The 26,706-nt window shown below is 33.9% G+C and overlaps 1 protein-coding gene across 10 annotated transcripts; it reads right to left on the bottom strand.

Moving 5' to 3' along the window:
• Positions 1–1,015: 1,015 nt before the first annotated feature.
• LOC128192716 (beta-1,3-galactosyltransferase 1-like) lies at positions 1,016–26,706 on the bottom strand. Of its 10 annotated transcripts, XM_052865621.1 has the most exons (4): positions 11,567–12,086; positions 9,582–9,615; positions 5,983–7,305; positions 4,678–4,815 (listed from the first exon to the last, which is right to left on the bottom strand). In XM_052865621.1, exon 3 carries the CDS (start codon positions 7,208–7,210, stop codon positions 5,990–5,992), a length of 1,221 nt encoding a protein of 406 aa, XP_052721581.1. In that variant the 5' UTR covers positions 7,211–7,305; positions 9,582–9,615; positions 11,567–12,086; the 3' UTR covers positions 4,678–4,815; positions 5,983–5,989. The 10 variants fall into 10 exon arrangements, with proteins under 10 accessions (XP_052721586.1, XP_052721584.1, XP_052721585.1 ...); XM_052865626.1 differs by lacking the exons at positions 5,983–7,305; positions 11,567–12,086 and adding an exon at positions 26,602–26,706 and having other exon boundaries at positions 1,016–4,815; XM_052865624.1 differs by lacking the exon at positions 5,983–7,305 and having other exon boundaries at positions 1,016–4,815; positions 11,567–12,094.

Raw genomic sequence — 26,706 nt, forward strand, 5'->3', positions numbered from 1 at the left:
GCTACAATTTTTGATACGATATTTGTTGTCAGATATAATGAAACACTTGAGAATCATTGTTTGCGGTCACGAAAATAAGTCGCCAAGCGAAGTATTATGTGCATTTAAAATCGAGTCTAGTAATCGAACACTCTTTTTTAGTCCAAGAAATTTTTAATATGATATGCTAACAAGTTTATTTAGGCATATCTATTTTGTCTAAATTTTGCAAGGGTTGAAAATGCAAAACTGCACTGCATCAAAGTTGTGTAAAAATGTCCGTCTTTTAAACTCAATTACCTATTTTATTTTAATTGATGATTTCCACAGGGGCCAAGCCCGTTTTAACATTAATTTCAATGTAACCATAAATGGTTACATTGAAATTATTGTTAAACGGGCTTGGCCCCTGTGATGATTTCTAAGGTGAAAAATGATTCCTTAATTCTAAATTAGGACCTGTTTACTATGTATATTAGTAATCAATACTAACTATTTAAAACATGACTGCCCTCATCGATTCTCGATATTGCAACTCAAATTATCATTGATTATGTTGCAGCAAGGATTAAGATAACAATTGTATTGCGTAGTTGCAAAACTGATTTCATGATACTGATCTTTGATTTACAATAAATGATACCTCAACTTTAGCAGGTTAAACCCATGTTAAGAAGAAAAAAATCCATAAATCAATCTTGCATGTTTACAAACGATACTTTTGTTCAGAGAAGACAAACCGAGTCTTCAGTATATGGCTAACGATTTGATATAAGATTATTCGCTCTGAAATCAATACCTTATGTAGTCAAGCAGGCCTTAAAGAATTCAAGTCTTGATTGGAAAACGATTCTTTTACTAGTATTCTTAGCCATTTTTTAAAAAGTTATATGTTATAGATTCAATAATAATCGTTAACAATCAATTTCGTGGACCAATAAATTTCACAGTTTTGAAGACATCAGCACGTAAATTCTTGAACATTAAAAGTAATGTAAAGTCTTTCACTTCAGCAAAAATTTAAAGCAATATGAGCTAATGTTAATTTTTTTTATTTTAGAGTTGTAACCACTTATTTCAATGACCAACAAAATGAGAGTTGACAAACTTCTGCAAGTCATATTTTTTTGTTTTGAAAGCAATTTTGAGGCTCATTGAAGCAAAATCACATTATATTAATATCGTCCTGTACAAAAACTTATTTGTCATATATTCCAATGTACAGATATCTTGGTCACGATAAAATTCAAAGACTTTTTTTTCAACCTATTTATCAAACAGGTTTAAGTACACACAGAATTATCATATAAGCATGATTAGGTAGCAATATAACAGTATCAAAAATACAGGCAATATTGCTTTAAATTCGTAAATTGACTCATGATCAACAACAAAATTCTTTCACGAAAATTTGAGTGCAACGAATGATGATGTAATGACAGTCAATCGGTGTCATTGACTGGTTTGACCAATGAAATATATGTATTATTCAGTCTATCGTGTAAGTTTTATCAAATGCAAAACTTTCATTTTTGTTAATTTGAAATAAAAACGTTTCATTTTCACCTGTTTTAGAATTATGGATTTGATGGCTATTAAAGTAAACTTTATGAAATTATGTTTTATTATTTATATGTAAAACACATTGCTTAATGTTCATTCGAAGTTATGTAGAGATTTTTTTTCTTGGACCATGCCTTATCTTTTTGAAAATACCTAAAGAAAAAAAAATTGGAAAAATTGGTCAGACCAAGTTCTCTGGCAACCATGTTTACTGCTTTCGTGTGTATCTCGATGTATCATTTTCATCAATACCCAATGAGTTGATCAAAGTAACAAAATACTCAAAATCCAAAACAAAAAAGATAAATAAATATATAAAGACATGGATATACCCTCAAGGGTATTCGATCCTTTGTTATTCCTATTTCCCGAATCAGCTAGCCGAGTCTGCATGAAATTGGACTACATTAAAACAAAAAGACTTCGTATTTTAAGAAAGCTAATATCAAATTCAGTGGGTAATGTTGCACGCATCCACCTAAAATACAATTAAAGCTTCGGGTTCACGCCTCATTTAATTTACAAATAGGGTTTTAAAAGAATGTTTCTTGCTACCCTAAGTTTGTGTTTACTTCGTCAAGCACAACACAATTAAGTTTCATGCAATGTGAACCGATATATTTAAAACATTGCGTATAGAAAACTATCAAACCATGTCCAGAACTATAAATCCGGTTTCTCTACATCATCTCATTAAAATGTACATATTTTTATGCAACGCCTTTCTATTTTATTGAAAGCAACATGACGTTTAGTTTTGATATTAATTGCAACTCGTTTGAAATTGCTGTAATGAAAATCTAAAGGAATTCTGTAATGAAAGAAAGTCTCATAATTTACTATATAACAAATATGGTCAATGTAATACAACTGGTACCGTAGGAATTAAAAAAAACTACAACAAAAAACCTTGTGAATATAAAAGGAAACCCCAAAAAATTAACAATATTTTGTATGGAACAAATATGGTCGAAGTATCAATATAAATGATAAGAATAAAAAACAACATGTGTCAGTGTGGATTTTTAAGCATATGGAAAGCCCAAAGTGAACAATATGTTACATGGAACATAATAAAAATACAACCTCTGATCTAAATATATATATATCAAAGTGATCTATATATACATGTATATCATATAATTATCATAATTTTTAGGATGGCAAGTTATAAAATTTCTTTCTAGTCTATGCGAAAATTTAATGTGAATCCTACACGAAAAACAGACATGGAAAAAAGTTTAATTAGAACAATTTAAACAAGTTCTTGGTCTTTCGCAAGAGTCCATGGTCTTGTCAGAACCTCATAAATCAGTTTGGCCCAGTCTGCATTCACATACCATAAAGTCTACAAGGCTCGAAATTTCCACCATGAGGTCTGTTTTACCTCGATTGGAAGAATTCGAAACTTGATTATCACGAGTGCATAATAAACATAGTTATAATAGTTTATATATGGACTTACAAAAAGCATCACTTGAAATTTGCGAAATGAAAATCAATAGCCACATGAGATCAGGAGCCTAAAATGGCGGCAAGTTGTTGAGTATATGTACTATACTCTGCCCCGAGTTTTTGCTTCCACCACTTTTTGCTTGATATTTCAATAATAGTAAATACCTTTGTGTTCAAACTACGTTCACCCACTATTATGAAAAATGTCCAGATTATCTGTTTGAAACGCCCCATCTACCGCTTCAGGTTTCAATACACATCCCAAAACTGAAAGTCTACGAAGATTTTGAATTGCATCAGCCCGGATGATAACGTTAAAAAATTGCGCGAGGTATCCCGAATACTTCCGAATGGAGAAAAGATGTAAACATTTCCAATTATAAATCTCCGGAAGAAAATTGTTTTCGTTCCTGTGAAATTCTATGAGTGAAAAAAGATAATTGTTCAATGAAGATATCTTGGATATATTCCCTTTCATCGATTTCAATTGTATTTCTTTCACAGGTATGTGTATTTTTATTCAAAAATCATCGAAAATTGATGGAAGCAATAACTTGGGACAGACTATACATATTGTGCAAAGGAGTGCAAGATGTTTTTACAAAATTGATAATCTTATAGTCTCTCTCTCTCTCTCTCTCTCTTTCTCTCTCTCTCTCTCTCTCGTGAGACACTGGAATTCATAGAAGTTCCTGAGAAACAAACTTTTTAGCAATTGTGCGATACATTTTCAAGGCTGCAAACCACATTGACTCCATGTAGCCCTGTTTTTCGGCGTAGGAAGCCAGATATTTGCACGTTGTATTCCCCGTGTAACATTTCATGCCGGTCTCTTGATGCAAGGTCAAATTGGCTGTTATTGATGTGAATTCGACCTTCCCAATCTTTGCCGGAAGCAATCCATACAAGTAAACATCATCCACCCAGAAAAATGGTGTAAGATACGAAGCTTTGTACATTGGGCGAATAATGTCAGCAGATATCAGTACAAAATACCCATTGCAGTACGGCACTGGATAATGCGTCATGTTCTTAAACTGATTTGCATGAACCTTCCACTTGCTCTTTTCTCTCATTATAGGGCTTGTACCCTTAGGTCTTAAATGACACATGATTTTTCGCGATGCTTTCTGGTACAGCGGAAGGTAGTATTCCAATAAGTTGAACACATTCACAAACATGTCATCATCAACTTTCACAACCATCTCAACATTAGAGCAAAATTCACTTATCCAACGATATGTTAGAACTCCTTTATGGGTAAGATTGCGATAAGAATCTATAAATTGGCCTTGTATGATATCCCCATACACAGTGCTTTCGTTTTCGAGCATTATTTGGATTTTCTTGTCACTAGTCAGTCCAAAGAAGAAAGCAACTCGGAAACTTATATTGCGAAAAATGTTAGTATTGCCCCAGGTTTCACGTATAGCCCGCCTTCTCTTGAAATGATCCGTCGAAGTATGAACGATGAACAAGAAATTAAGTTTGGAGTCGGATTTACAGATGGAAGGATTGTTGATGAGATATGAAGACATGAGAGTTAATGGATAACTAGTCCTTTTCACAGGCCTTGTAGTTAATGTACTCGCAACAGTAGAGGGTTGGATCTCTCCAATTGTTTTGATATTCAAGTTTCTACTGTTTGTAGCATCCTCATTATACACTTGTCTTTCGTTCATTAAATTCTGTAATCGTGACATTTCTGACACTGGAGTACTGATGAACTGATTTATCATCACCAATGCGGTTATAAGGCCGCCGAGAAACAAGGCCAGACGCCGGCCGAACACCGCCATCAGGTCTTGGTTGTTCTTCCTGCAAATACAATGAAAGGAAATCAGTTACCAGATATTACCCCTCAAACACTACTGGTCTGTGACCAATTCTTGCCAAGTACCTATCCTCGACAGTGTTTGTTACGGAATTTTTCATACGTAATTTTAAGTGTTGATAATTATTTCCTTCTTTTTTTTCCTTTTTTTTTTGCTTGTCAAGTTTGTTTGGATGAGTCTGCCCCCCCCCCCCCACTTTCAAAAACGATGCTACGTGCCTGTATAGTGACGCAACACTGACCTGGTGAGAATTGGAAATTGGAGAGATGAGCAACTGTCGGCGTTTCAAATGTTAATAGAACTATCCTAAAATTATAAGTAGTTCCCGGTATTTGATAACTTGTGAGACAAAGCCTTGACCTTTATCATTAAAAACAACTGGTGAAAATGACTTTTTTATGTCCAGGCAACACTTGTATTCGTTTCTCTGGTCCTCACGCTAAATGAAGGACATTTGTACGTGTCTTACTCGCTCTGTTGAAATAAAGAGAAGGCTCTTCGATTTGTTTTGATATAAACTTAATCATGCCATGCCTGTGGAAAAAGTGCTGCTATAGATACCATAAATTGATATTTGAAACAACATTACACATATATTTTCGATAGTTCTAAACGAATTTTTCGATGAAAAGTGAAAATAAAATGGAAATATTTAGGATAAATGATGTCTTGTTTTGTTTGCCTATCCCGTCTCAATGACAAATAACGGTGTTTTAAATTCATTTCCCATTTGTTATAAATAAAATGTTGTTATTTTTCATAACATAGTCCAATACATATATAGTACATTTTAAAATGAGCACTAAATTCACGTTCGATTATATTGATCAAATGTACTTTACTTATTATTATTTACATGTTAATAAAATAATCTATAATAACTCCGTACAGAATATGAAAATTTAAATGTTGATAGCCTATATACTTTGTCGAATTCGATTTAAAACATTACAGTATCAGAAAAATTCTTTTAATTCTGAGCATTGCAGTCACAGATATATATTAATTGTAAAAGCAAAATCATTATAACAAAACAGACTTTTATTAAGTGATAACAAATGGTGACATTAGTATGATTCAGACAAAACCCAGTGATGAAAAATGAGTATTTTGTGATTGGTTCAGGAATATGAATGCAATTTAGAATCACTTTTTGTTTATTGTTCCGCCGCTCTTTTCATGACCTGTTGCACCATCGCAATGTTGGAGTGCCTTTGTGTCCACGGAGTCATTTTGGACAAGGCTGCCCGCCACAGTTTTTCCGTTCCCCCATCGTCCCAAGCAAGGATTCCAACATGAACGAGGGGCCCACTACCGTTATATTCCTCCAAACCGGACTTCAGATTCAAACTGAGCAAGCTGGATATGTCTTCATAGTGAACACCTTTGATTTGCCCTAGCACCATTCCAAAAAGATAAGCATCATCTACAGAGAAGTATGGGGACATAAACGAATATTTATATAGCTCGGGCACGAGATCCGATGAAAATAGAGCGGTGTAACCACTGCAGAATGTTGGGTAATGAGTTTGGTTCTTGAATATATATTCTGGAACGTACCATTTACTTTTGGGATTTCTAACAATAACACTAGTCCTATTTTCTTTTAATGAACACATTATAACTTTTTCCTTTCTATATATCTGAGGCAAAAGGTATTCAGTTAAAGCAAAAATGTTTACAAACATATCGTCGTCTGCTTTGACTATATATTTGGCCTGGAGACAATTATCGTTAATCCACTGCATTGCATGTATGCTTTTACGAGTAAGGTTTTGCTGAGTATCCATAAAGTTTCCTTGAATTATGTCTCGTGTTTTCAAATTTTCGTTGTTTATTTTCAACTGGTCCTCTCTTGTCGGCGGTTTGCCGAGAATGAATATAACTCGTACTTTTATGTCTGAGAACACATTTTTGTTTGCCCATGACTCTCGAAGTACTCTACGATGTTCAAAATGGCTCCATAAACTATGAAAGTAAATTAATAAATCTACTTCCGACGAGTTGCAAATTTGATTGTTGGATATAATAGGTACGGTTAGGTTTGGGTGTTGTTTACTTGGAACAAACTTTTGGACGGGGGGTCTTGAAAACCATTCCTTAGTATGATCAGGAGTAGATAACTCTTCCTCTTTCTTCGCGTAAGACTCTTCTACAACATCTGTTGGCTTTCCGTTTTTACTTCTAGTTAGAAAAGACAAAATAAACGACTGACGTGCTTGTTTGAGTGCATTATAGCTCGTTCCCGCGTGGGATGCCTGGCGTCTCGTTGATGACATCATGGTTGAGATTACGGTAAATACGCATGCGCCGATCACAAGACAGGCAAACGTAGTCTCTGAACATCGTGCAATGTTCCATGATCTTCCTCCTCTCATGCTGTCTAATGCATATTACCCTTCCAGGCGACTTCCTCTTCTTCCATATAACGAAATCACAAAAAGGACATCAAAACCACACGTGTCTCTTTAATCTGAAAATGGTAAAAAGAGGCTGCATGGTTGCTTCTCTAGTTTCAATCCTGGATGAGTTTTTTTATCTTTTAATTACCATAGTCTATACACACGGCGTCCGATAACCTATTTAATTTACACAGCCATTGTACAGAGTTGTGAATGTAAGGGCCCAATATCAGTGTACCTCTGAGGTTGACTACAATAATAAAATGGTGTTGTCGCGATCGTATTCGTCGATTTTTTTTTATTGTTTTATAGGTGTCTGGGTGATTTATGATATTTTTGTAACGGGGGGAGGGGGGGGGGGTCATTGCTTCTTTTCCATTTAGTGTTTTTTTTGAAACGCAATTAAATAACCGGCACGTAGAAACAGCAAAGCCCCCCCCCCCCCCCGACTTGTTTTTAAAACAGAGATTTTTAGTTAAAAGATAATTTGATGAATCCTTCCCCTACCCCACTTTTTTGGAAAGTATTCAAATTATAGGGAAATTAAAATTAACATATATAATATATATATATCAAATCAAATTGTAAGATCCCTCCAATGGATTAGGGATTTGAGGATGGGCGAAGTCCGTGACCTTTTTTTGTAACGTTTATTTTGAAGACATTTTGGTAGGTCTGCCCCTGTATTTAAAAAATGCTACGTGCTTGAAAACTACAGGAACACATAGATTGTCTTAACTTTAATTAAAATTAAAACAACATCAAGCTCATTTTCAACTTCAAAAATGAAAAGGTAAAATTGGGCGCAGACAAGTACAGTGATTGTAAATACCAGTATCGGTAACAGATTATCTGTCGTCTAAACTATGCAATAGTTAGAGGTGTAGCTCTAGCAGTGCAGAAAAAACTTGCCTTTTTAAAATTTATTTCCTTGGCTTTTAAATTAAATACCAAGGAAATAAAATAAAATGGCATGTTTTGTATACAGGTTTTTGCACGCTTTGTTTATTTCAAAAACATTTGTTTAAATGGCCCATGCAAGATCATAAATGGGAAATAAGGGCTTAAAGAAAATAAGATAATATTTCACGAATATGAAAGAAAATGCAATTCTTTGCTTTTAATTTGATTAAAACAGATAACTCGATGTCTTTCCTGATCATTGTTTGAAATAATTGTGGTCGAAAATGTCAGAACCTTGCAATATTATATGATTTTTGGCTCTATTTTACAAGTCTACTTTAAATATACAATTTATACTCGTAAGCTTTAACCATTATTTATTTTTTATATTCTTCGAATTTTTCTGATCTAAATTAACTTGAAGGTTCTTTTGACCGTACACTTTAAATTCTAATTCAACAGTACAGACAATTATTGTGATACCCTTTAAAGTCCATAAAAGTAGAATTACAGTTCCGAACAAATTAGTTATTCATCTCACTGTTCTCTCTTATACATACTATTTTGTTTAATCATACTTATGACATATTTGCAGATTAGTAGCTTTATTGGGAAATTCGGGTAGACATGCCGTTGATGCCCTCACATATAGGGAATTGACAAAACCTAAGCAAATACATACATGTACCACCTCCCTTTTTTAAGTTCATACTGTGTCTAAGCCCTGTGGTTCCTAATATTGAAAACAAACTTGCAATTTATCACAGATGCACACATCAACCTGGGCCAGTTTTGGTCTTTTTAACTGAATTTCCCTTGACATTATATAGAAATACTTAGAAGCAAATATTATTACGGCATTTAACCACTTATGTCGTCGCTTTACTGGCATCTGAATTTCTCTTAAACCGTTAAATGGCTTTGAAAAAAGAATAATCCACATGCAGAATAAAACTCATCATTTTATTTAAATTTAAACAAACCACTTTTCTTCACTTTACGGAGTTTGTGGAGGTGTTAGAAATCCGAGACAAGTCGTTCGTGAAATACCCAACGATTTTTCGGTATTGAATATTTTCATAATTTACGTTTGAAAATTGGGTACAAGGCGCCGAAACAAGCACAAGTTTTTGTATGTCGTAAAATTGCAAGATTTATGAATGTAAATAACTTTACATAGCTAAATCTGAATGTACAAGTGCATACCAACCTGAATAAAGCAGGGAGCTTATGTAAGAATTTAAATCGAAGTTATATTCATTGAAAAACTAATAAACATCAGCATGCATTTGAATGTTCGCAAGGTGCTCAGCACTGATTAGTTTCTGTACGTGCAACCAGGACATAGGGTTGCTCACAGAGAATTTCGGATTAACAGCTGTATCAAGTCAACGATCTGTGCAAGTCTAAAGAATCCAAAACAATGTAACAAAATAGTATTTACCTTAAACGTCAATTCCCAGCGGATACATGCACACCTGCAATGAGAGAGATACAAATGTCGTGCTGAATTTTGGTATAAGGAAATCTATACGTTGATGTTATGTTCAATTATGTGTAGCGAAGCGGCAAGGTTTTATTCATTTGGATGGAACTACATTGTATTGAACATAATGACACGGCCATTTCTTTAGAAATAACAACTTTAGTCACAATGTTTTGACAGACTCCACTTTCGCTGACCACTGATGCGACTAAAACTGTACTCTATGAGAGAGGAGGAGAGGGGAAATATTTTAAATAAACACTTTGAACATACACAGGTAGTCATTTATGAAACATGCATTTTCGTGAAAGTTATATTATGAAAAATACACAAAGCGTGTCAATTGGCTTGATCTAGCTTAATTCAGTCTCTGCCGTTGTCACTAATTGGCAATATGCTTAATAAAACTAAAATGGATACTACATTTTTAAATTGACCTATCAGAAATATCGCATAATATGTACGTATAAAGAAAGAAGTAACACACTTGTTATCATTCAATGGCATCGCTTTACACCCTCTCTCTCTCTCTCTCTCTCTCTCTCTCTCTCTCTCTCTCTCTCTCTCTCTCTCTCTCTCTCTCTCCCAAGCTTCAACAAAACCCATGTGTTGGTTGGCGATGGTGTAGGTGTTTCTGAATACTGTTCTAATAGGTGTGTCATTATGTATCAAGTGGTATTCAATATTTGTATAAAGACTACATGTATTTATTAAAAAACGTGTTACATGTTAGTATTTTAAAAGCTGGAATGAGCACATGTGCATGATAAATACGTAAGGTGTCGATTTGGTTAAGGTTGGGATAGTAATCGTGTTGATGAGGGTTTTTAAACATGTTTTCAAAAAATGGAACAGGTGGAATTCATGACACGATGTATAATTCGTAGAAAAAGGAAGATATGCCCGGCGACCATGTCAAATTAAATATAGCAAACATGCTATTGTTACGATATCATGCTTTGAGCAAACAGTGTAGGCTTGGTCAATATTTCGAAATGTCTATTGTATTGAATTATTATCATGTACATCGAGCATTTACAACACAGCGATTTAATATATTTCAGAGAGAAACAAAACAAGTTTCGAAAAAAATACTCCTATATAATTGTGTGCTTTCGTCTATAAAACTTTTACAAATCTTGCTGTCAACGCCTATCACGTATACCTATCAGGTATGGTTTTTTTGTGTTTTTTCTTTTTTTTTTTGGGGGGGGGGTATATATTTGATATATTGATATATCAGATTGACATGTCAACAAAATCCTATTTGTGTCCTTCTCTTTACAAAATATTGCATAACTGATATCGGTCCTTAGTTGTTCCTTGGCCGTACAACACGGTATCGCGTATTTTAAGAAATTGTACTGATCCTATTTAACTTACCCGCGGTCACGTTTGACCGACCAAACCTAAAGGAGATTAGAAATTTTTTAGCCCCAGATCTCTGTCAGTTTGTTTAAATATGGCTGGAATTCATTTCTACGTGCTCTTTGAGTGTACACAATCATAATCTTACAATAATCTCAATAAACTCGTATCAAGTATAATTATGTCCAGTAAAACTTTTGTTCAGTTACAATTATCCGATCTTATAAACAATGGTCTCTTAAATGAGTAATTGAGCAAATTGACTACCCACTTTTACAAAAGCCAGATGTTTAGAAATATAAGTACTTCACATGTATACAAATGAACAACGATATCTATGAAAAGTGAAATATATTACCGCAGCAAACATGGCGTGGCTGCTGTCCAATTGATCTTAACAATCCAAATCAAAGAAAAAAGGTCCCTCACACATAAGACTTTTCAGAAAATTCAAGAACCTATATCCACCACCAAACGCTGCGAAGAATGTCGTAACTATTATATACGTACATTCAAAAGAAAAAGAAAAATCCGAGGTAAACCGCGACTAAAAGACATGAAACCTGTGTTCTTACCTGTAGCTATTCATTAAATCCAGAATTCTCTCAGAAAAATCGATAGCTCTCCTGCATTAATTATCATCTTTCCAATGGAGTACCTACACCTTCAGTATCAGAGTATACATTCAAAAGGATTTCTCATGCCGAGACTTTCTCTACGGGCATTAACGATTATAAATATAAACCGGTGCCGCCTGTCGGGTACAACGTCGAGCGAGACCTTTTGTCCGAGAGTTTTTATAAATGTTTTTCTACATCATAAAACGCCTTGCCACGCAAGGTTGAACTCGAACGTAGTACATCCGGGAATAAACCCCGACTAATCCTTCAGTGAAATTAAATTCCGGGGTGTGGACTTATCAGTCGTTTGTTTAATTTCCACTGGTCATATCTTGGTGCATTTGAGTAAGCACTCGTGAAACTATCCTTTGACGCCGAGAGATTAGTATGTTACGAGAATACGTATTAGAGCTAGCGAAATTAGGTCGCTATGTCGATGCAATATCATTACCACATGGTAAAAAAAAAATATATTAATTGAAAAATAATGTAGACAAGTACCGCTTCAAAGTGGATGAATTATAAATAAGCCAAAATGCACTGAATATTAAAAATTTTTCACAACATTAACCGAAACTTAATCATTGAACAGGTAAAATTCAACAGGGTACAGCCTATAGACGCATATATGAAGCAATTTCGTTAATAGGTCGACACTTAACACCGCCTGAATAATGCGCTATTCTACATTTACGCTCAAGCACGTTAATTTGAATCCAGCCACAACATAACCCGGTTTTGTATCAAAAATATTTTTTTTATTATTTGCACACAGATACCACACAAAAGAGAAGAGATACGGCGCAGGCATAAGGACTAGGCATAGTTGATCGGAGTTGATTGAGGAGATGGGAGGGGGAAGGGCGTCTTTAAATAACTGTTACTCATTATGGTCTATAATATCACGATATGCACAGAGTTTTAAAAGACTGTCTCTTTAAATCCTACCCTGTGGATATTTAAAGGAAGAGATTATTCGTGTAGTTTAGTGGTGTTAAATTTTCCGTGACATGACTATTTTCTTACATATTCTATATAAGACGTCTTATGAAAGTCCAAGAAATGGCGAGCAGAATACACTGTACGTGGTTGATAACCAATTTCCCCGACATTATGAGAGAGAGAGAGAGAGAGAGAGAGAGAGAGAGAGAGAGAGAGAGAGAGAGAGAGAGAGAGAGAGAGAGATATTTATGGTTGAATTTGTCGTGGTCAAGGGCCGATAACCACCGATTGTACAGCTCTGAACAAGAGTTGCCAGTTCTTGCCGTTTTGAGGGGTTTTTTTGGTCTAAAGTATCAAATTAACAATACGTTATTTGTAATCATTGAACTCAAAACAATTTTTAAGGATTGTGACATTACTTACCCAATAAACAATATGATTTCAGCTCTTTCTTCCTTCAGCCGATGAGAATCAAAGTAGTGAAACTACTTACGGGGGTTGATGTTTATTAGATTATTGTTTGAACAATTACTGAACAATTCTGATTAAGCAAGCGGAAGTTGTTATTGTTGTTGCTGGGATAACCTGATAAGATTTTACCCGCTATTTTAGCTACAAGTAAGTTACTCTTTCAGCAAATGGAGAATAAGTTATAAGCAAATATTAAAGATAAACCATGTAAATAATAAAATGTATAACTATTGATTTATTGTTGTCGTCCGGGAAAAATATTGACCATAATAATTATTAGATAATACCTCTCGCCCTAGCTGCAGGTCTGTAGCTCCCGGTCTGAAAAAAAAATCGAATGGACGACCTTGGGGCTACAGTGCCTCCCATAGTAAATATGCGCTAGTTTTGCAAACAATATATACATGTATCTCTCTCTCTCTCTCTCTCTCTCTCTCTCTCTCTCTCTCTTTGTGTCACGTGTAATTACTTCTGTTGAGTTATGCTTCTCAAAGGTCGTTTTAATTAATTTTCCAAGTGCTGATGAGCCTTGTTGTGAATTTAAAAGGCTGTTAATTAACGTTTTATTTTCAATTATTTTATGTAGCTAATTTGTTTTGACAAATAATTTGAATACAGGTTTTGTTTTCAACGACTTAAATCGACAATCTTCTCCTTTTTCCAAAGACCTATACTGTGTTGCGGATTCGTTAATCTAATGATTGCTTACATAAAGAACTTGACTTAAAAATCGATTCCCAAAAATAAATAACATTTTAATATGTTTGTTCAAATATTTAAACCATAATATTATATCATAATTCAAAATACTGAATTTCATAAAGTCGGGATATGTGAGTGGGGGCAGTTGAGTATATTAACTTTCGTGTCACTGGTCGTAGATCAAAAAGGGGGATCTGAAATCATAGGGGCTTGGTTGTTGGAAAGTGAATTTCTTAATTATTTGTTCCCGAAGAAAAAAATGATTAAAATTGGTAATCTTATGTGTATATCTGTGTATTGCAATAAATAAATTCACTGAAACCCCCCGTTTCAGTCATGTTAAAAAAGTGTATTCAATGTACTTTAAAAAAAAGTAAAGGGACGACACTCGCCATCTTGGATTTATAGGGGGTCCTCGTTTCAAGCTATGTTTTAAACAAGTTCTTCCATTTCTCCAACGATTTTTGACGAGATCTAGGTTGTGAAATGTTAAAATGACTTATTCCTATCGTCTGACTACATCTGTACGCTGCATAATAAACACATCGTTCCGAAATGTACTAGATATTCGCCAAACTTATCGAAATTCACTATCCAACAACCAAGCCCCTATGTCTGAAATCGGTCGTTCTTTAAAAGATTATATGGTGATGTAAAATAAACAAGATAGAAGGAATGTTCCTTTTAAACTGTTGTCCAGACGATGATCTAATTTTCAAGAAAAGATGAATAATTATTTTAAAATATATATATAAAATGATTTTTTTTTATACTAGATCAAAAAGTCCTACCAATTTATGATCCATACAAAATAAGAAAAACCGAATCCAATATATTCGAAATATTGTGAGAAAATTCAGAAAGTTGTATGAAGTTACATAATGTATCCTTCCCAAATCCAAATGAAGGTTTATAAATGACGACAAATTACTGAATATGAAAGATTACTGAGGAATGAACAAAATGTGACGTGAGATTATTAATTTTATTTGCAGTCTAATGCAAAAAATGGTAACTTTTGGAACCCACTAGTATATACCACTGGAACACGAGAGTATCCCTAATAAGGATCAACATCCGACCCATGCGGCTTGTTGTACGTTTTACAGTTACCTATTCGCATAGATAGGCAATCAGACTATTCCCTCAAAATTTTAAAATGAATTCTATATTGACAAAATATCGTTCAGGTAAAAGTTGCTACAAACGGTAGCGCGTAGTTGCCAATAACTATCACAAATCACTTTACATGCTTAGGCAAGCAAATGTTGTCAGCCGTCCTTCTTTCCAAATCCACCAAAAGTACAATGTCGTCTAGTATATGTAAAAAAAACCAGTTTCGTATCCTGCTCTGCATGAAGTTGACAATCGCACCTGTTTGAAATTTGAAATGAAAGGATTCATTGTGAACACCTAGCAGGAAGTAAATATGTTGCACGACATTGTGAAATGCGCACGTGCGCTTGTGTTTAGTACTCCGCAGGCGGCCATTTGCTCCGAGACGTCGACACGCAAATATTTTGTTCATGAAAACTGCAGTAGATGCATTTCATGATGTTTTTGGAATATAATGTCATTGTGTGAATTACGTAACAAAATGCTACCTCAAGGCTAGAGTATTTTGAGAATTATGTGGAACGGGAATTTGTTTAATTAAGAAGATCATGCACACGGAACAGCTATATCTAGTAATGTTTAATGTACACTTGGTAGATGTAAAAACATGTGTGTTGATATGGTTTACAGCGGCATTACACAAATACTTCATACAAATTAACATCATAGGAAAATAAATATAAGCATTGAATGCTTGTTTTTGGATGTCGTCGGTCCTATAACACACCAAGCGGTGCAGACAATTTGAATACTGTGCGTTAGCGTGGTACGATAATTTGTCTGCAAAAAAAATACATAACCTAACGCGGGTTATGTATTTTTTTTCTGCAATGTCGCCACCCTCATATCACGAATAAATTCCCAAAGAAAGGATTTTTAGAGGGCGAAGCCCCCTCACGGGCCCAAAGGGCGAAGCTCTCCCTATCGTGTACATATGTCTAAAAATAGAAATTACATTCTATACCATATATGAAGTTGAAAAACTTTTCCAAGATGGAGGAAAAAAGAATAACTTCACGCGCAGTGACATCACCGGCATCCATGTTGAATTTGAATCTCGTACTAACTAAACTTGTAGACATCCTAATCTTTGACAGACACATTGTAAAATATTTCCCCATTCTAATTCACAACCCAACCCCCCCCCCAAAAAAAAAATGTGTAAATCATTCGTATATGATTAAAAATACAATAAATGTTCAAATTACTCCCAGTCTTCCATAAAAATAAAAGCAAATAGGGAGATTATTTGGAGCAATATGCTTTATAGATACTTAAAAATTATAAATCTATAATAGGAAGTACTGATCTGCATTCATAATCACAAATATGCATTGAACACTAAATGTAAGACATTTGTCAGACAAACTCAGATTAAATTATACACCCTGGTATGTACAATATACATGAAGGACATCATTTGCACATTATGATGTGAATTAGCTAGAGAACTATCTCAATTCTCTAGTTTTAATGCACAAATCAATCATTGAATGTTTAATAATTCAGTGTTTGGATGACAAATTTTCGTGAATTTAGGGACCAAAAATAATCTTAATATCTGTCCATACAAGTGAAATATTCTCAAGATAAATTGATTTTCTTATTTTAAAAAAATATACGTCATTACTCTTTAATTTATGTTTTATGAATACATTTAAAACAAGCATTCCGAGAGTATTGCATAAGCAATACACGCCCCTACCGGTTTGTGGAAATTGTGAAAACAATGCACTGTTATGCAGAATATCGAACCCAAACATTAAAAAAATGGAATATAAAAAATGAATTTTCTCGAAAATATGTCAACCAGACGCTACAAAAGTGTAAACTTGATCTGTAGTTTGACATTTTGAAGCTGTTCAGCAAAGTTCATATTATTCCTCAAACACATTAAGAAAAAAAGTGTAGAAAACTGAAGTGGGACAGACAGACGGACAGACTGACGGACAGACGGACTGACGGACGCAGAGGAAAGCTATAGTACCCTCCGGTGAAAACCGGTAGGGGACTAATAAGGGATTAAAAAGTTAAAATACTTCATGCTGAGAAATTATCCAGAAATCTGCGATGTAGATACTACATGTAGCTGCAGCCAGGTATTATCCAATATAATTATGTATAAATTACTTCAGACTAGACAATAAGACATCAAAATAATACACATGTATATTGATAGAATCAAAATAATTTTTAACTGTCCCAAGATTTTTTGCTTCATTATAAGTTATTCATAAATATCCCTACCTTTGCTAGCCAAGGGTTTGTGATCTCCATGCAGGAGCGGCGCGGATCAAAAAACCCTTGGCTTACGAAGGAGAAATATATCAAAATATCAGGGTTCAAACAATATTTATTTACATACCAGAATGAAAATTTGTTTACAGGTTTTTGTGTATTTGAATTTCCTCTCTCTCCCTCTCTCTCTCTCTCTCTCTCTCTCTCTCTCTCTCTCTCTCTCTCTCTCTCTCTCTCTCTCTGACTTGTTCGGCTAAAAATGCGGCTGTAAAATAAAAATCTATTGAAATTTGTACAGCAAATAATATAAAATAAGATCTGGATGATAGCATTTGAAAATTGTGTGATGTGTTCCAAGAGACTTCCAAATAAAAAAAAGATAAATCTGTTTTTCGTTCCTGTGAAAATCTCTGAGTAAAAAAAAAAGATAACGTTTTAATGAATAATTTCAATTGTATTTCTTTTAGATGTGTATGTTTCTATAAAAATCGTCAAAATGTGATGGAAACAGTAGCCTGGGACAGACTATAGTCTACAGCATATCAGGGCTTGAACAAATCTAACAAGCAATAAGATTAGAGTCCAAACAAAACAATATATGAAATGACAGGCCAAAGATGATGAAAGGCATCTACTGATCTAGCCCCATTTATATTGGCTTCGCCCTCCAAACGGTTACACCGTAATTAAGGTCTTCCGTTTCCAACGGAAGACCTTTCTATTATTGTGCGGGAAAAAATTAAGATTATTCTTATTTTTCTTTTTTTTTTTTTTGTTTCCTAGACGCGAACTTTGAGGCTTCATATCTTGCTCATTTCTAAACGGTTTTTGCTCAAATTTTCAGGGCTAATGTACTTTACAAAACACTATCTTAAGCAATTCATAAAATGTAGAATTCCCTTTCCGTTAAAGAGTTATTCCCCTTTTAAATTTTTTAGGGCCTTTTGTTTCCAGACAAAGGCTCCGAGACTATGATAGCAGGGAATGGGAATCCAACGAATTTGAATTACAGAGACATTGTAGTTGTGCACATCTGTTTATGTTTTTAGATTACGTTTTTTATTTAGGAAAAGGTAGGGGGTCAAAAAACAGGATTCAAAAAAGTGCAAAAATTTAGACATGTTTTCCTTTATATCTTTTGAACGAAAAAAATTTTGTAAAGACATGTAGAATAAAAGTTGTGCAAAATAACAAGGGCTTTCATTTGACACCAATAAAAAGGGGCTGGCTCCTTAAATTAAGGGCCAATGGCCCCTAAAAAATTTTGCTTAATAACTCAAAAACGGTTAGGATTTTGATATGGCTGTCGCTGGAAAAGTTGTTTGTTGGGATCTCATGAAGGTCGTTTCAATGTTATTTTGTAAGTGGTTTGTGTAGTATGAGTGTAAAAAGCTTTACATGTTAGCATGTACCGGTTTTTATTTGACAAGTTAACGAAAGACTTTGTGCGTACAACTGGCATGAAGTTACCGCAGAAAGTGTGCTGGTTTATACAGGAGGCATTAATTCATAAGAATTTTTTTTTTTAGAATACATGCTTTTTTTTAGGAGTTTAAGTCGTTGTTAAGTTCTTATAGTGCACAATCCTTAAAAACGGGAATTGGAAAACAAAACATTCTTTTTCTTTTCTAGTAAAACACAAAATATGGAATGAAAAAATATATGCATTACCTTTTTAATATAAACATCATGCATTCAAAATCTACCTTGAATCAGAGCTGTGTGTGTACCATTACGTAAGCTCTCCCTCGCCCGCGGCCGAGAAAGTCGGTCACCGTGGTCGCGGCTGGACTACCTTAGTAGCGGTCAGTGGTTATCTAATACACGAGAGTTGCGTCTCTCATATATGAATTTATTTAGCCGCGAACTCAAGAATTGTTTTAGTTTTGATTACACAAAATCTTTTGTGGATTAAACGATTGGATGTCAAGTAAGAAATACATGTAGTTCATTTAATTAATAAAAGCAATGTCATTCTCTAAAGCAATAATAGACATAGATCAATTGTGGGTTTTTAGTTTAAAATAAAGAACTTCTATTTGATAGAGTAAGGTCATTATACTGCAAACTTTTCAAATCTTCCTTGGTTCTGAGCTGTGCGTTTCTGTGCGTTGTACCTTTACGTAATCTATCCTTCGCCCACGGCCGAGGAGATCAGCCACGGCTGCATTACCTAGCGGTAAGCGGTTATTTAATACACAAGATTCGCACACCGCGACTTACACTTGCATGCATATGAACGTGTTTGAGTTAATATAGCCGTATATACAAGAACTAATTTAATTTTATGTTATAAAGGTTTGTCCTACTTGTATATATTTAATTAAATATTTGAGTGTAAATGAATGTTAATGAACGATGTTACTCCATATCGGAAAAATCGTTAGACATAAAGTAATGGTTGGTTGGTTTATGTAAACTACTTTAAAAACTGTACAATTAATGTATTAAATCAACACCCCCCACCCCACCCCCCTCAAATATTAAACCTTTAAATAATGATCATCCCTCGCACATGGCTGAGGAGATCCGGCGCGAGTGGTTAAGTGATCCGCGGTCGGTTCGTGTTCTTCTACATGTACCTTATGACGCGTTTATGTTTCATATTTTGCACGGACACAACTTTATTTTATTATGTTTTCAACTATTATATTGGTTTAAGATAAAGTTATTTTACTTTTACAGTTGATTAAGCATTGATTTATACGATAGCGTACAAGGTAGTTTAAAAATCAAATTAAATTATAACCAAAGTTCCATGTTACATGTTTGCGGTAGGTGCTAGCACGATAAAGGAATGCCCTGAATTGAGGCATTCGATGATTATTTTAGAAAATATTCACATGAGTTTAAACAACTTTAGATTAGATTCTATCGGTCACATATTAATCACTTCTGTAGTTTCATTGTGGAAGCGAACTCATTGCTCCCCCCCCCCCCCCACTCCTCCCGCCCCGCTGACAGGTGCTCGCGCTGGATTTTTTTTTAATTGGAGAAAAGATATCAAGATCTGTCGAAAAACATTTTTGGTGGTTTTTCTTATGTGTAACATTTTGTTTCACTTTCCCACCCCTTTGTTTATTCGGCCAGTCTGTGTTAATTCAATTGCCGCATGCGATCGAGAATCTTGTGCCGCTTCAGCGCACACAGCTCAGAACATTTATAGCCCCAGGTCATCAATTGTTATGTAGTTGAGTAACAGTTGGAAGGGTGATTTTACTACATAAAATAATAAAATCATAATATAATCTATTTTAATTGAGTACCATGCGTATAGATTCCCATAATAATTAATTTTTTTTATTTCCTTTCAATGTTTACATTTAATTTTGTTCAAATAATTAATAAATTTTCTATCATTTAAATTGTGTGCTTTATCAAATTCTGATTCCGATTACCTTGAATTCATTAATTTTCCATTGGCTTTTGACAAAAGAGAGACGCCTGACCATCCAATGAAAACAAATACACAGAGTTTGATTGACAGGTTCAGCCAGGTCTCGCCCGATGTCCGAGGTTATGTGTGCTGCTTGTACACAGCCGAATGGTCTCAGTAAGAGTTATCGATGTAAATAGATAATAATCAAAGTACTGAAAGTACTGACACGAGTTGATGCGTCAGAAATCAGACATTTAGTGCCCCTTTTCTGCTCTCAATAAGCAGAACTTGAAATAAATAATAAATAAAGTATATAGGTATCTTATTATACTAGGCCACAACATATCAAAGAGAAAAAATCACGAATAGTGAAAGATCATTTTTCAAATTATATAGAGGAGCATATCTAAATATTCTTTAAATTGACTTCGACAGAACATTTTAAATTTCATTTTTCCTTTTTCTTTATGATCAGAATGGTTAATTTGGGTATTTTTAATGTCTTGCCAAAATTCAAAAGTCATATATTGAGTTAGAAGCACGATAAAGAGTTTTTATTTCTTTGTTTTGTAAACAAAACCCGAGTCTTGTTATTGTTTACATATGTGTTTTGTTAGACGTATGAATTTCCATCAAATGTTGCTGTCTTCTGTTGATAATCTTAATATTATATAGAGGGATGTTCGGCCATCTTGTACATTTGAGGGTCAAAATGTAAACATATATTAAACTGGTTTGTTTTTGCCCAAAACTGACTAAAACAGTTGTCATAACATAAAAAGGCAATACATATGAGTTTTACTTATTGTTTAGTCTGCAAATTACGTATACAAAAACAGGAAAACAGTACAACACCTTTTTTAAAGCTGCATGATCCGATTATATTTACATTTCCCAGTGTCTTTGCCTATGATAACACTACGTATCGATTTTGTACTATAAAACCCATAATACAAATGACGCCAAATTGAGGCGCCATCGGGGTTTACTTATTTATATTTTTTATATTTAATCGTACGATGGCTTAAAATTATATAAATATAAGTAATAAGGAATCATTCTTTGAATATTATGAGGTGATAATTTCGGTCGGGGTGTGATCAAATCTATCATAAAGCCCTTCGGGCTTTATTGGATTTGATCACGCCCCGACCGAAATTATCACCTCATAATACTCAAAGAAGGATTCCTTATTCCTTATTTATATCAAATTTTGTGTACGCTTTTAAACGATGGTTATGCTAAGTATGTGTATAATAACAGACATTGCGGTAGTTTTCCCGGTCAATTAAGCCATATTTCAATGAAAAAAATTATAGTTTTTTTAACAAAACAAACGTCATAAAAAGGGTATCGCGTTATTTCGCCTCATATTTAAATTCGCCCCTGAAATCGAGGTGGGGATGATTGTATTACGACTTGACATACAGTGTTAATGTGAGTTTTGGCAAAACAAAAATAAGATAATTGGTTTGTATGGATATGAACAATTTTGAATTATTTTAAAATAATTAAATTTTCATTGCTAGATAACTATGAATGTGAAATGAAACAAATTCACATGACAGACAACATGTAATAAGCCGGTCATTTTGCACCATAATATTTTTTAAAAGCGTTATCTCCACTTGAAGGAAAAAGGAAAATTTAAATATTATCAAAATATCTGCGGTAAATGATTAATTTATTTCATATTTTAATGAAGAGAAAGTTAATGCATGACTGTATTAACCAAGAGAGTTTTATGAAATTTAAGTTACTTTTCACAATATTTTAATAAAACATACGTTGCCCATAGACTTCAATGCAAAATTCAAAGTGTAATTAGTTGTACCATAATTAAAATATTAAAAATTCCTTTGGTGGAGTATTTTTATTTGATAACACCTTCAAAATAATATTATGATTAAGAATATCGGACCATTCATTTATTAGGTACAAAATGTGGTCGTTATACATCGAATACCTTAAACAGGTGGTTTGTATTGTTATGTCGATCAACACAAATAATGTTAAGTTCATTCATTCGGCCACATTTAACTAATGTTATATATACATCTTTCTCATAATTATATTTATATAGTTACCTTCTATACTGGTACCTTATTATTAGGTAGAGGGTTGCTATATATTTTTTATTATGAAAAAATGTATAACGTATGTGCCTCTGATTTATCATATTTACTTCAATGAAAGCCAACCGTCAATATGATCAAATGATGGTCTCTTTTTCTGTCATTCCTTAAATTATTATACTTCTTTTCAGAACCTTGTTCCATTTTTACATTACATTTCAAACCATTTTTACAAAACTACATGGACACAAGATTTTAAAGGGTTTCATAAATCACATGCACGTGACGTTTAAAACTTTTCTCTTTAAAATTCTCTTTTTTTCATTTAGAGAAAAAAGTTTTTGAAAACGTCAGGTGCCTGTGTTATATCTAAACAATAAAATGCTTTCTTTGGCGATTCGATCATGGGGGATATGAAGGTGGCGACACGGCAGAAAAAATACATTATCCGCGTTAGCGGGTTATGTAAATTTTTTCTGCAATGATCGCCATCTTCATAACCCACATGAATCATCAAAGACGCATTTTATTGTTTTTATTTACATCTTTTTAACAAATTAATAAATTGATTGTAAAAAGTAAGTAAAATGCACAAAATTACTGTTAATGTACATCAGTACATTAGCTAAAAGAAACACCAAAATCGTCTCCATGGTTATATTCAGTGTAGTCCGTGATTATTCTTAGGTCGCTGCATAGTTTTTGACCAATCGATAAACGGGGCTTGTAGATTTCCGTCTTGTTGTTTTTATTATATAGCATTTAAAGTTATTCTACATTGATATATAAATATAATATACTAATATAAAATTCAAATCATAACACCAAAAGACAAAATTCTACTCATGTCCAAAATGCACACCATTAACTACAAACTACCATTCTATAGACTGAGTAAAATAGTTTGCCTCTGTTTATCAAACCGATTTGTGTAAAAAAATCATGTTTATGATACTATTTCTTAATCAACGCTGCTCAAAACACAGTAACTACCACGCTAATCTATTTATAATCTATGACGTATATAAACAGGCGTGCAGTTCCCGATGTGCATGTTGCAGGGCCACACTGACCTTGAACTCGACGAAAGATCAAACCACATAGACCCCCCCCCCCCCCCCCCAGCTCTTGATTATTTTCAACTCTTATGCTTCAACTCTTTGTTTTGTCACACTAAAATCATTTCACGTTTGTAAGCGTAAGTAATGAAACGCATTCATGATCTTGAATTTCAACTCTTGTGTGGGAAAACGTTAAACGTCCATCACTGAGCTGAGCTCATCTGCATAAATAGCGATTACAGCGCGGGTATCACTGAAGTTCCATATACATGCACATACGTCAAATTTAATTTTAGCGACATTTTTATCAGTCAATTAAAATGTTTTTAGTTATGAAGAAACATACTTGATATGTTTTATACAATTTATTGACGGCAACAATAATGTATCCTTAGTATATGAAATGTGTCAGAAGATTTTCCTTGAACCTATATTCTTGTGCGGATTGATATTAATTAACAAAAAGAAAATCATGATTTTTTGTTGATTAAAATACGATGATAACAAATTTTACCTCCGATAAAAGAAGTCATCCTTTCATGATTCATATCATTGCATTTTGATAATTGATGTATAAGTCTGACCATCAACACGAAAATGTGATTTAACCCAGTGATGGGAAACCCCTTTGCAGTGACTATACTGAGTTGATATACATCAACTCGTAAAAATACATGCTTATCAAAACATGATCGTGCAAGTTAAAGTTGATTTAGGTTTGTTCCAATAGAAATCATGTTTCGCTAACTGTATTTAATATTTTTTATGTATAACGAATTTTAATATTGTTTCAGTACTGAAACATCGCATGAAAACGTTAAATATACATGTACTCTGTAACTAGTCGTCTTTTAATACATATACCTTTCTTTTGTTTGTTAAAAATTCGTTCAATTTTGTTAAAGTAATGTAAAACACGCGCGCCATTTTGAAACAATTTAACTTGTCAGAGAGTTCCGAATGAAATCTGATGAATGTTTCAAACGGTTCTCGCACGCTTTGCTCGAAACGATTTACACGCTTTGCCCGAAACGCTAAAGGTTTACATGAAACTCTAAAAGGTTTACACGAAACGTTTCTCGCACGTTGGCCGCACGCTTTTTTGGTGTAGTAGTACGTTTTAGGGTCTGTAAATTTTGTCAGCACGCAATTCTAAACTTGCACATAGTCTTCTAAAATTTAGAAGTATTTTAATATAGAAGTTATCTTTGAGAAAAGTTTACGTGTTTTGTAGGCGAGTTCAGTTTAAAAAAGAAATACAATTCCTGACATGAATCATGAGTACATACTGTTTAATGTTTATAACAATGCTTGCTACCCTTTGAAAATTTAACTCGCCATTAAACATGATCTCATTTTTTAAACAATGTTTGAAACGATTACATAAACTCTGCTCGACAAATAGTTTTCCTAAAATATTTTCTTTCCTTCTTTTTTCAAAACACGTTTTATATACAGACTTTCAATTACAACACATTTTTATAACAAAAGCAGAACTGAAAGTATAGTCATTATAATCGTAACATATATTTTCAACTCGCAGCAACAACGGAAGACCTACTCGGGGCTTTGCCACGAGCTCTGCTCTAGTTAAAACATATTATTGTTCAAAATGAATAGTATTTAGTTCGCTTCCGCAACTACAAATAACACTGTGCCGGATAATTATGCCAGTGCCAAGGTGGCATTTTTGCACCCGCTTAAGAGGCAGTTTCGGAAAAATTCATACATACAATATGATAGACCATTGTCTAGAAAGTATATAATCACTTGTTTTTACTGTGTTTCACCTGAGAGATGAGATATTTACCTTACCTTTAAAAATTAATATCCCATAAGAAAATGATAATTCCCATAAGAGAAATGATTCTCCTACGGGAAATATTGACAATCTTACAGGATTTTCTAAAAATCCTAGAGGAATTATAGCGTAGCGAGCTCTGTAGACAACGTGTACGAACGGAGAAAATTATACTCTGTCCCGAGTTTTTGCTTCCACCACTTTTTGCTTGATATTTCAATAATAGTAAATACCTTTGTGCTCAAATTACGTTCATCCACTAATATAAAAAATGTCCAGATTATCTGTTTTGAAACGCCCCCTCTACCGCTTCTGGTTTCAATACACATCCCGAAATTGAAAGTCTACGGAGATTTTGCATTGCAACAGCCATTAATAAGCCCGGATGATAACGTTAAAAAATTGCGCGATGTATTCCGAGTGTATTCCGAATGGAGAAAAGATGTAAACATTCCCCATTATAAATCTCCGTAAGGAATCTGTTTTCGTCCCTGTGAATTTTTTTGAGTGGAAAGGGATAATTGTTCAATGAAGATATCTTGGATATATTCCCTTTTAACGATTTCAACTGTTTTTCTTTCACAGGTATGTGTAATTTTATTAAAAATCATAAAAAAGCGATGGAAGCAATAACTTGGGACAGACTATAGAGTTGAAATCTGCACATTGTTCAAAGAAATTTTTATGAGGCCACGTAAAGAAGTTCAACACATCCCAATAATCCTTTGCGGTGCATAGCAACATGGTGGAACAGGAAGCGTTTCTAAGGAAAATTCTGACCTCTTAATCGTATACATCTATTTCAGCAAAAATCTTTTAAAAACACTGAAGTAAACAACACATATGCTTACGTAAAAAACTGTACCTATCTGAACTTTTGCTGACATATGACGTCATTTCCTTTAATTTTTCCGACAATTTACGAGAATTGTCGAGCGCAAAAGAAAGTTAAGTATGACGTCACAGTAGGTGCGTTCAGAGTTGTACCGTTGGTGAAATTGAGATCTACCGCTGGCAGCATTTGGTTGCCATTAGTGAACTATGGTGGTCATTGGTCACCACTTGCTGCCATTTGTAGCAATTTGTATAGGTAGTACAATGAACGATTTTTTGTCAAATTCAAACAAATGGTAGCCTTTGGTTACATTTATTTACCAATTGCAACAATTTGAACATATTAAACAGTTGAAAACAAAACAAAATACCTTTCCTCTGTGAAGTGTGACTCTTTCCCTTTAAAACAGCTTCGTTGAGTGATTTATTATGCTTAAGAAGTCATTACACAACTTTGATGACAATTTTGTTGAATT

This window comes from Crassostrea angulata, chromosome 7, assembly GCF_025612915.1.
Source record: "Crassostrea angulata isolate pt1a10 chromosome 7, ASM2561291v2, whole genome shotgun sequence".
In the NCBI taxonomy this organism is placed as follows: Eukaryota; Metazoa; Mollusca; class Bivalvia; order Ostreida; family Ostreidae; genus Magallana; species Magallana angulata.

Excerpts from the sequence above, each read along its gene's own strand:
- LOC128192716 (XM_052865621.1), bottom strand. The coding sequence starts at position 7,210 with ATGAGAGGAGGAAGATCATGGAACATTGCACGATGTTCAGAGACTACG.